Genomic DNA, 12,189 nt, shown 5'->3' on the forward strand with positions numbered 1-12,189 from the left:
AACCCCAAGCCTTAACCCTCTAACCCTAACCCTTGAAAATTAGAAATTTCCACATACCTAACCCTAAACCTCTAGCCCTATAATCCTAACCCTAACCCTTGAAAATTAGAAATTTATAATTCACAAATTTTCCCAAATTTTCGAATTTGGAATTAACCCCTAACCCTTACCCTCAACCCTAACCCCAAGCCTTAACCCTCTAACCCTAACCCTTGAAAATTAAAAATTTCGAATTTTCTGAAATTTTCGAATTTCCGAATTTGGAATTAACTCCTAACCCTCAACCCTAACCCACAACCTAACCCTCTAAGCCTTTACCCTCTAAGCCTTAACCCTCTAACCCTAACCCTTGAAAATTAGAAATGTTCACATTTCCGAAGTTCTGGATTTCTTGAACAACCTGCCTCCCAGTCCTCATACCTCGCCTACCACCTACCCTCCTTATACCAACTACCCTTCCTCCTCATACCTGACCCACCTCCCTCCCTTTAATACCTGACCCACCTACCTTCCCTCCTCATATCTACCCCACCTACCCCTCCCCTTTATAACTCGCCTACCTCCCCTCCTTATACCTGACACACCTTCCTCTTTCCTCCTCTTACTTGACACACCTTCCTCCTCTTGCATGACTCGCCTACCTCCTTCCTCTTCGTCTTGCATGACTCGCCTACCTCCTTCCTCTTCGTCTTACCTGACTCGCCTACCTCCTTCCTCTTCGTCTTACCTGACTCGCCTACCTCCTTCCTCTTCCTCTTACCTGACTCGCCTACCTCCTTCCTCTTCCTCTTACCTGACTCGCCTACCTCCTTCCGCTTCGTCTTACCTGACTCGCCTACCTCCTTCCTCTTCGTCTTACCTGACTTGCCTACCTCCTTCCTCTTCTTCTTACCTGAGTCGCCTACCTCCTTCCTCTTCTTACCTGACTCGCCTACCTCCTTCCTCTTCTTCTTAGTTGACCCGCCTACCACCTTCCTCTTCTTCTTAGTTGACCCGCCTACCATTTTACAATTTTTCTTCAGTATGGTCTTCCACTCGTCGCAAACAAATGAAATTCCGTTGAACTGCCTCTGCTCCTTGGGTAAAATAGACAAGCCTGGTCTTGGGAGGTATTTCAGTTCTTTTTCTTTTTTTAGGGCATGAGAAACCTAACCAGAAAGAAAAGAGGACAATTTGATGCATTAATAACCAGAAGAGATTGCCCCCCTCCCCCCGTATGGGCCATCCAAGTCCATATGGTTGTGAGATGCTAGATACCAGTCTTTACTGTGCATGCACAATTATATGAACTTTCACTATCAAAGTTGTGCAAACTCCTGAAAGATTTACATTTGTCTCCTTATTTAATTGTTCCTGAGTCGTCGGATTAAGAGTCGGGGTGAGAGTGTACCTGAGATCTGCCAGTGGCTTTTCTCTCCCGTCTCCCAGCTCCTCAGTGCACATCACTATCACATAACAGTGCCCTGTAGCTAGGAGACAAATAACTTCTCCCCAGGCCCTCAAAATGATGAGTCAGGTGTATAAAGTTCAGGTGAGAAATATAAATGCTGCACAATTCCAATAAGTGAAGACTGGATACTCAGATTCTATTATAAATCTGGCCTTGGTGACTTCTCTTTAAGTGAAAATATACGGTCTCACAAAAACAATTTCTGCCCTTTTTATAAACACCCAAAGTGTCATGATAGGTGAGAGCCTTGTGTACAGACACAGGCCTAGTATACATGTAATTTCTACTTACGCTTCGAGGTACATGAAATGGGGGTCGTCCTTCCCCTGCTTCCACTTCTTCCCAATTTATGCCATTGAAGAACCGGTGCTGTCTTATGTTGGAAACGCCCGCTTTTCGCTCGTTCTGATCTTTGCACAAGAGCTGTGGGAAAAAGAAAAACATAAGATGACAGGAATAGTACAAAAATCCTATGAGGCCTATTTATAAAGATCTGCAGCTTCCACACTCGTCGCATCACAGGAAAAACTCCACACGGCACTGGCAATTCACATCCGAATAGTAAAAAGAGCAGTGTGGAGTCTGCAGAGTGTTCTCTGCATAATGCTGCAAAGAATAGTTGCTAATAGGAGTTCTTGCTGTTGCATGATGGTTCAAGGCCATGCAACAGGCTTCTCTCACCTCCTAGCACACTTTTTTACAGTCATTAGAAGGAATGTGGCTTCACTTGTGTCAGAGTCCTAAAGCAAGCGAAGCGCAAACCATTTTTTTAAAGCACTGAGTGCAAAATCTGGTGCAGCTGTGCGCTCCGGTTTTAGTAAATTAACCACTATGTTTACCTTCCTTGTATATCACTACGTACCTTGTTTAGAAAGTCCACCAATTCGGGGTCAGCATCGTCTGGATAATGTGTCTCTAATGAAAACCTCCCCATATCATTCGTGTACGGATATTTACAAAAGGCGAACTCGTAGAGTATGACCCCCAAGGAAAAGTAATCCACCGTTGCGTCATAGGGCCTCTGCCAAGTCATCTGTGGGAAAATAAGAGAGAGAGAGAGAGATGGGTTAAGAGAGCAAATCAGGCTGGAAACTAGCAGCATCATTTAGAACGTGGCTTCATTAGATTATCATGCTTTAGATACAGGTTTTCTTTAATTCAGGCTTAGTTTGGCCTATAACTGCTCTGTATATACAGGTTCTCTTTTATTCTGGACAGACATAATCTGGTCCCTTATAGCCATGTGTATGCAGGTTCTCTTTGCCTTGTGCATGAGAATGGTCTTTCTCTTACCTCTGGGGCCTCGTAGGGGGGTGTTCCAACTTTTTCCGTGTCCGTTTTTGATCCAAACATATTGGTTGCTGACAAACCAAAGTCAGCAATTTTCACATGTCCGGCGCCGTCAATAAGAATTTGGTCAGGCTTCAGGTCTCTGCAGAGAAAAGACAAGTGTTAACTCTATAGTTAAATTCTTCCTTTATAATTTCCCATATATTCCTCTCCTACCACCTCCAAACCACAGCACAATATGATCCAGAAAACAATCCTATCTATCATGAACTGATTGCACTACAAGGGCTGTATGATCATCAATCACTTGACTACGGCTGTACGGCCATTTGTAAATGATGTTGCAGAAACAGATAGAACATAGACACAGTGTACAGAGGTGATTCGAGCAGCTCAGTACCTTGTGAAAGCTATGACTGATTGTCCCTCCCCTTCCACTTACATCAGAGGGAAGAAAAGAATTGTAGTAACTTCTGAATGGGGAATGAATGAATGGATAAGCAGCAGCAACTGATCCATTCACTCATTTTTACCCTTTTGCAGGCTGGTACTCAAGTGGTTAAATAATTGAACAATTGTCCCTTCTGGAAAATCCAATCAAATCAGCCCTTTTCCTTATTGAATAATCGAAATGTTTCAAATGATCCAAGTTGCGTTCAACTGTCCTTTTATCTCGATGTGTACGGCCAGCAGAAGGGCCGCCACAGACAATGGATGGAGGGGGTGGATGGGTAAGTGTGCACTTACTATTGTGCTTTTAACAAATCGGGTTTAGTAACATTTTAGGTGTTGAGGAAGTGGGAGGGGAGAAGGGATTATTGTAAAATGATTGAAGTTTAAAAAAAAAAAAAAAGATACTTACCTATGAACTACACCCATGGAGTGCAGGGACTGCACACCGCAAATGAGTTCCGCTGACAAGACTCTGATGGTGGAGAGTTTTTTTTTCTCTTTTGTTCTAGATTGTTCTAGGGTGCCGCCACTCAGATATTCCATTACATAGCATACGTAGTCCTGGGGAAGGAAATACAGAGAGGTTAATAAATGAATTTCAATTAGATACAGATACAAAATTAGGTACAAATAAAAGTTATGTGATCTACTTCTCTACCAACACACACTGATTGACATCTATCTATCTATATATCTAGCTCATCTTAGTCCCCAAACCTTTTTTACAAAATCGCACACACAAAAAATGTGTGGCTGTGCCATTAAGAATTAAAAGCTCTGCAGTGCTTCTGCTGAAGTGCAGAGCATTTCTCTGCAGGTCAGGCACATGTGCGATTTCGAATGCATTTCCCCAGCTGCAGAGAGAGATGGGAACCCAGCCTTATGCCCTGTACACATGACCGGACAGCAGTGGCGTCTCCAGCTTTCATATTTAGGGGGGCACATGGGGGGACAGGGACAAAAGTAGGGGGGCCAACTATAAAATGCAATTATATATATATATATATCCTGGGGCCCTTTACTACGATCCCACTATGGGCCCTTTCACATGTTCTGCAGTGAGCTCCCTTCCTACTATACTGGGGCCCCCCAGGGTGGCAGAAAACAAGAGATATATGTCACCAGCACAACAAGAAAATATAAGGGTCCAAAGCAGTGGAAGAACTATCAGGGTTGCAAAGGTTGTCTTGCCACCGGGTCCTGGTGTTCTGCCACAGTGGGGATCCCCAGCTGTCCTGTCCCTGCTATTTACAGAGCTGGTCTGGCATCTGTCTCCTTGGCAGCGGCGGCAGTCTATTAGGACCAAGTGCTGGTGACATTTTGGGTGCATGCAGAGGAAGGCTGGCACTATTGGTTAAAGAGAGCCGAGCCCCCAGCTGGTCACCTAGCAGCAGTAATGCTGTATAACCTTCTCTGTTGACATGCTGATCGGCATGTGATCCAGGTGATGCTCCCAGTCAGATCTAATAAACACAGTATTTATTAGCATCAAGAGTACAACCACATAAATATAATCAACCGTATGATCAGCAGCCATGTGGGCTCTATGCCTGTAAAGTGTGGGCTTTGATCAATAAAATCACTGATATTTTTGACTAGGATTTGACTAAGAGCATCACCTGGATTGCATCCCGATCAGTATGTCAGAGAAGGGTCCACTGCTGCTAAGCAACCTGCAGGGAGCTCAACTGTCTACAACCAATAGAGATGGGCTCGGGTGTGTTTGAAATCCCACATGCCCGATCACGCCAGGAAGCCGACACTCCACCGTGCTAATCAATGTATGGGCTGCCTAAGAGCTAAGACCAGCCATAGACAGTTTAAATCTCAGCTGGTTCAGCATAAACTGGCTGAGATTTTAACCATTAATGAGCAGATTCTCTTATAATTATCACTAGTGGTTGCTGTATAGTCACTAGTGATAATCACTGTTTGTCGGGAGAATATAATTGCTGTGCAGGAGGGATATTCCCCTGTCACCACTGTCTGTTGATGGGGGAATCATGCAAGTTTCTTTCCTGCAATCTGTGGATGCAGGAAAGAAATTTGCACCATATATTATCTGCCTAACTGAAAGTGAAAGTAAATTGTGAATGTTTTGAAAGAACAGGAGAGGGGGAGGGAGACAGATCGGGGGGGGAACGGAAGGGATTGAGATAATGTAGTTCAGTGATTACAGTGTACTGTAGTCTGCAGTGCACACACTTAAACACGGCCCAGGCTAGAATATCTGGTTGTGTGAGTGCTCGCATTATGCAGTGTCGGCGAGCACAGGGAGGGGGAGGAATCCCCCGCAGAGCTGACTGGGGGCGCTCTCCCTCTCAGGGAGCAAAAAAAAATATTTTTTTGGGGGGGCACATGGTGGGGCACAGCATGATGTTGGGGGGGTCAGGGCCCCCTCTGGCCCCCCCCTAGGGACGCCTCTGCCGGACAGTCGTCGGAATAAATTGCGATGGTTTGTCTGACAAAGTTCTGACAGAATTCCGCTCAAGCTGTCTTGCATACACAGGGTCACACAAATGTTGTCGGAAATTCCGAACACCAAGAACGTGGTGATGTACAAGATCCCGTTGAACTTTTTCCATCGGAAAATCCGGTCGTGTGTACAAGGCATAGGAGAAGGGGAGCTGTGATGTGAAGGACCGGAGTCATCGCACCAACATGAGATGTGGACCTCTGGTAGAAAAATATTTTACTGACTGGACCTCAGAGAATTTTAATTTAATACCCCTGCATTATACAATTTTTCTTTTTTTACACTAGAGGTGGAAGTAAAGAAAATTGCTTGATTCCCCCCATCAACACAAAGTGTTGATGGGGGAACGTCTTCTGCAGCATTATTCTCTTCTGCCGATGTGGAACCTTCCCGGCCGGCAAAACACAATTCTCACTTTTGGTGGCTATAGCTGCTGGCAGGGATCACGTTAAAAAAATCCAGAAATGTTGGTGGTACTCAATTTGTAACACGCAAATTGCATGTTACAACAGGTAACAGGAACTAAATTAGTCAGAAAAAGGTCTCATAGTAGTATGGGTCAAATGAGGCCTTCCACAGTCCTTCAATAGGAGATATCCTGGACCAATATCCGTGGCGCTTGCCATCCACCCTGGCAGTGCCTATAGACACTGCCAGGGTTGGTGACGCACTCCATAGATCATCACAAAACAGGATAAGGACTGAGGGCTATGAATCCAGGATATCTCCTATTGAAGGACTGTGGAAGGCCTCATTTGGCCCATACTATGAGACCATTTTATGACTAATCTAGTTCCTGTCACTTGTTGTAACATGCAATTTGCGCAAGCTCATTAACACAGTTATGCAGCGTACACACGATCGGACATTCCGACGACAAAACCGTGGATCTTTTTCTGACGGATGTTGGCTCAAACTTGTCTTGCATACACACGGTCACAAAAATGTTGTCGTAAATTTCGAACGTCAAGAATGCGGTGACGTACAACGGCACAATAAAATGGAAGTTCCATACCAAGTGCGCCACCCTTTGGGCTCCTTCTGCTAATCTTGTGTTAGTAGAAGTTTGGTGAGAGACGATTCGCATTTTTCAGTTTCGTGCTTTTCAGTCCGTTAGAGTGTGACAAATGTGCTATCTCCATTATGAACGCTAGTTTTACCAGACCGAGCACTTCCGTCTCGTACTTGATTCAGAGCATGCATGGAATTCTGTGCGTCGGAATTGGCTACACAAAATCAGAATTTACGAGAATGGATTTTGTTGTTGGAAAATTTGAGAACCAGCTCTTAAATTTTTGTTGTCGAAAATTTAGACAGAAAATGTCCGATGGAGCATACAGGCAGTCAGAATTTCTGACAACAAGCTCCCATCGAACATTTGTTGTCGGAATGTCCAATTATCCGTACGCGGCATTAGTGTTGATGGGGAACACCTCCTGCTGCACTATTCTGTTCTGACGCCTTGGAGCCATCCCGGCCGGCAAACACAATTCTCACTGTTAGCAGCTATGGCTGCCGGCAGCAGGTATCATGTTAAAAAATCCAGAAATGCTAGTGGTACTGAATTCCATTTATAGATGTACTTCTGCACAAAAAACCTGCCCGTAGATGGATCGAATCTCGGCCAATACCTGCTGAACAGGCTAAGATTTTATCCATCTACGGCTGGCTTTAACAGTAAGGTGAAGCACTGTTAGATCAGGAGGCTGAAGGTGGTATAGGTGACCAACCTCTATTGTTTGACTAGAAAAGTGAGGTCAATGACCCAGCAAACCTTGTGTGGCAGGGTTGCCTTGATCACAAGAATTTGGCTTTAAAAGCAGACAGTGTTTGTGCGACTGTGTTTTATATATGTCATTCCTATGATATTTCTTTCTTTTACCTTTTCCAGATAAAGACTTACCTCTATTTGAAACGTGGCATAGGTGCGGGTACAGAAATGGTTGCTCTCAACCACTTGCAGGACTTCACTCTCAGTGCGGATGAAGATCGGGTCATTAAGTAGATCGCTCTTTTTCACCATCTTCACAGCCACCAATGTTCCGGTGTCACGGTGGGTTGCCAGCAACACCTGTAAGAGAGACAGTTAATCATTTTTTCCATGTGCTTAAGCTGTAACATCATTACTAGACATTCTTCATGTTCTGTACTCAATCGTCTGCCTTTCTTTTCCCTTTTATCTTTTCTTCTGGCTTGGCTATTTGATCAAATATTACCACCTGCTGCAAGTGTCTTTTACACATAAAGAGCCTCCATCGGCTTTATCCAACACAGCAGGCTGGTTCTTAGGTGCCATAACCCAGAGTGACCACAGAATTCACATAGCAAAAGTCATACTTGTTCTAGGTGAATTCTGACTGTTTGCTGCACTGTTAGGCAAGGTCTGATATGCGGCAAAGCTGAAATCAGGGGGAAAAACCTTACCTATGCAATGGGGCCTTTCTCTATTCTGCAAGGGTTAACTGCTTGTTTTGCATGTGGGGACGGAGGAATAAGGTGATATACTTTGGGCCAGATCCACAAAAACCTGGCGTAACTTAAAAAATCCCATTTAAGTTACACTGCCTTAAAGTTTCTACCTAAGTGCCTGATCCACAAAGCACTTATCTAGAAATTTCAGGCTGTGTAACTAAAATTCCGCCGGCGCAAGGCGTTCCTATTCAAATGGGGCGAGTCCCATTTAAATGAGGCGCGCTCCCGCGCCGGCCGTACTGCGCATGCGCGAAGTTACGCCGAGTTTTGAGGATCGCGACGGCTTAAAAAAGTTGCGTCGGGGAAAAAAAAAAAAAAATTACAGCGTCGCTCGGCATGCATTCCTGAGAGGGAGAACTCCATGCCAATTTTCAAAGAAAAAACCGGCATGGGTTCACCCCCCAGGAGCATACCAGGCCCTTAGGTCTGTTATGGGTTGTAAGGAGACCCCCCTACGCCGAAAAATCGACGTAGGGGGTCCCCCTACAATCCATACCAGACCCGTATCCAAAGCACGCTACCCGGCCGGTCAGGAATGGGAGTGGGGACGAGCGAGCGCCCCCCCCCTCCTGAGCCGTGCCAGGCCGCATGCCCTCAACATGGGGGGGTTGGGTGCTCTGGGGCAGGGGGGCGCACTACGGGCCCCCCCACCTCAGAGCACCCTGTCCCCATGTTGATGAGGACAGGACCTCTTCCCGACAACCCTTGCCATTGGTTGTCGGGGTCTGCGGGCGGGGGCTTATCGGAATCTGGGAGTCCCCTCAAATAAGGGGGCCCCCAGATACCGGCCCCCCACCCTAAGTGAATGGATATGGGGTACATCGTACCCCTATCCATTCACCTGTAGGCAAAAAGTTAGTTAGTAAACACACAACACAAGGCTTTTTAAAATATTTTATTATTCTGCTCCGGATGCCCCCCCTGTCTTCGTTATTAGCTCAATTACCAGGGGGGGCTTCTTCTTCCGCTCTCCGGGGGTCTTCCACTCTCCGGGGGTCTTCCACTCTCCGGGGGTCTTCCACTCTCCGGGGGTCTTCTCCGCTCTCCGGGGGGCTTCTCCGGACTCCGGGGGGGGCTTCTCCGGACTCCGGGGGGCTTCTTCCATCTTCTCCCCTCTTCCGCTGTTGACTCGGCGAACCCCGGTTCTTCTGCAGATGTCCGGTGCCTTCTTCTTCAGCGCTGGCTGCCTGCTATGTTTGTGTGTTAGCTCAATTTCTAACAGGCAGCCAGCGCGGTCTTCTGTGGTGTCAGGGTCTTCTCTTCCTTTCTTCCGATGTTGCCTCGTCGCCTGTTGTCGCTGTAATGATGGAAGCGCGCCTTGCATCCCATTTATATAGGCATCACCGTCCCATCATGCTCCGGTAGGTACCCACGTGGTGGGTGCACGTGGGTAGGCACCCACCACGTGGGTACCTGCCGGAGCATGATGGGACGGTGATGCCTATATAAATGGGATGCAAGGCGCGCTTCCATCATTACAGCGACAACAGGCGACGAGGCAACATCGGAAGAAAGGAAGAGAAGACCCTGACGCCACAGAAGACCGCGCTGGCTGCCTGTTAGAAATTGAGCTAACACACAAACATAGCAGGCAGCCAGCGCTGAAGAAGAAGGCACCGGACATCTGCAGAAGAACCGGGGTTCGCCGAGTCAACAGCGGAAGAGGGGAGAAGATGGAAGAAGCCCCCCGGAGTCCGGAGAAGCCCCCCCCGGAGTCCGGAGAAGCCCCCCCGGAGTCCGGAGAAGCCCCCCCGGAGAGCGGAGAAGACCCCCGGAGAGTGGAAGACCCCCGGAGAGTGGAAGACCCCCGGAGAGTGGAAGACCCCCGGAGAGCGGAAGAAGAAGCCCCCCCTGGTAATTGAGCTAATAACGAAGAAAGGGGGGGCATCCGGAGCAGAATAATAAAATATTTTAAAAAGCCTTGTGTTGTGTGTTTACTAACTAACTTTTTGCCTACAGGTGAATGGATAGGGGTACGATGTACCCCATATCCATTCACTTAGGTTGGGGGGCCGGTATCTGGGGGCCCCCTTATTTGAGGGGACTCCCAGATTCCGATAAGCCCCCGCCCGCAGACCCCGACAACCAATGGCAAGGGTTGTCGGCAAGAGGTCCTGTCCTCATCAACATGGGGACAGGGTGCTCTGAGGTGGGGGGGCCCGTAGTGCGCCCCCCTGCCCCAGAGCACCCAACCCCCCATGTTGAGGGCATGCGGCCTGGCACGGCTCAGGAGGGGGGGGGCGCTCGCTCGTCCCCACTCCCATTCCTGACCGGCCGGGTAGCGTGCTTTGGATACGGGTCTGGTATGGATTGTAGGGGGACCCCCTACGTCGATTTTTCGGCGTAGGGGGGGTCCCCTTACAACCCATACCAGACCTAAGGGCCTGGTATGCTCCTGGGGGGGAACCCATGCCGGTTTTGTTTTTACAAATTGCCGTGGAGTTCTCCCTCGGGAAAGCATACCAAATGCCGTCGCTGGAATGGGCTTTTACAAGGTGTGACTAGTTTACACTTTGTAGAACCAGCCCTAATTTTACACTTGCAAAATAACACTTACGGCGCAAAAAGGAAGCTGGAAAGCTTTGTGGATCGCCTTAAGTGCTAATTTGCATACTAGAAACGGCATTTCGACTCGAAATGCCCCCAGCGGCGGATGCGGTACTGCATCCTAAGATTCGGCAGTGTAATTCAATTACACATGCCGGATCTTCTGCCTAACTTTGGAAAAAGCCTTTTGAGGATCGTTTCCAAAGTTACACACAGACTGAACAGCAGTTAAGTCGGAGTATCTCTTTTGTGGATCTGGCCCTTTATTCCTTACCCTGATTCCTCCCCAATGCATGACTTCCCCGCCAGAGCCTCTTTCCTTCACTGCCCAGGCGATCGCAGCTCTCTGACATCATCCCACATATACAATCCAGGACTGCTGGTTCTGTACTAGGAGGATGCAGAGGGTCGTGGGACAGTGGAGGAGAGCATTGGCTGCCAGGTGAGCAAGGGATAAGGTAATGATATCATCTCATTCATCACACCTTGGCAAAATGAGGATCCCAGGATGTAGGCTGCTTTCACACTGAGGCGCTTAGCAGGCGCTATTGCGCTAAAAATAGCACCTGCATAACGCCCTGAAAGAGCCACTCCTTTATATCCAGTGTGAAAGCCTGAGGGCTTTCACACTGGAGCAGTGCGCTGGCAGGATGGTAAAAAGAAGTATTTGAGGCGCTGTAGGAGAGGTGAATATACCGCTCCTAAAGCGCCCCTGCCCATTGAAATCAATGGACAGCGCCTCTGAACCGCCCGCAATTAAACCCTTTTTCGGCCGCTAGCGGGGGTTAAAATCATGGCAAAAACGACAGTAAAGCACCGCTAAAAATAGCGGCACTTTACACCCGCGACAGCTCAGTATAAAAGTAACCGTACAGCCCCTTCTAAAATCCCCTCTGCAGGGTGAGCTGAGTGTTTATGCAAATCCCACCATATAGTGTTCCCTGTGGATGGTCATACTGTGTCCCCCTGTGTCTATGGTACATTAAGTGTTAATCTTTGGTCACTTACCTTTCCATAGCCTCCCTCTCCAATTATCTTGTAGAAGATGAAGCTCTCCATACTCAGACATTCTTTATGGGCTGTTGCCCATTCTGCAGGTGTTGGTTTGTGTTCCACAGTGGCTGATACGTGGTCTGTTGGGGTCGGTACATGGACTGTACGGGCCAGTACATTTTCCTTGGTGTGGATTGATGTTGTCCCATTTACTCCTAGAGAGAGAAAGAGAAATCAAGTTTAGTACCCTGTCTACATACAAATCAAATTACTTAATTTACTTCTATTGGCAATTTAAAGTAGTTGTAAACCTTGTTACACCACATTTACCTACATACAAGACTATAATACGGCTTACATGAAGTTACTGGAAATATCTCCTAAATCTGTACGGTTTAGGAGATATTTACCATATACGCTTGCGCCAACATCATCGGGGCATGTGCACTGAAGAAAGGGCACGATCGCCACAGTTTCTAAAGGGCCCGTACCATGACTGACGGCTCCC

At 47.4% G+C, this 12,189-nt stretch overlaps 1 protein-coding gene across 1 annotated transcript; it reads right to left on the reverse strand.

Annotated features, from left to right (window-relative positions):
• Nucleotides 1–569: 569 nt before the first annotated feature.
• On the reverse strand, nt 570–11,930 carry LOC120935750 (probable serine/threonine-protein kinase pkgA). Its single transcript, XM_040347809.1, has 7 exons — nt 11,697–11,930; nt 7,573–7,740; nt 3,603–3,754; nt 2,744–2,882; nt 2,313–2,483; nt 1,742–1,873; nt 570–1,148 (listed from the first exon to the last, which is right to left on the reverse strand). Exons 1-7 carry the CDS (start codon nt 11,745–11,747, stop codon nt 570–572), a joined length of 1,392 nt encoding a protein of 463 aa, XP_040203743.1. The 5' UTR covers nt 11,748–11,930.
• Between the last annotated feature and the right edge of the window lie 259 nt (nt 11,931–12,189).

This window comes from Rana temporaria, chromosome 4 (assembly GCF_905171775.1).
Source record: "Rana temporaria chromosome 4, aRanTem1.1, whole genome shotgun sequence".
Taxonomy (NCBI): domain Eukaryota; kingdom Metazoa; phylum Chordata; class Amphibia; order Anura; family Ranidae; genus Rana; species Rana temporaria.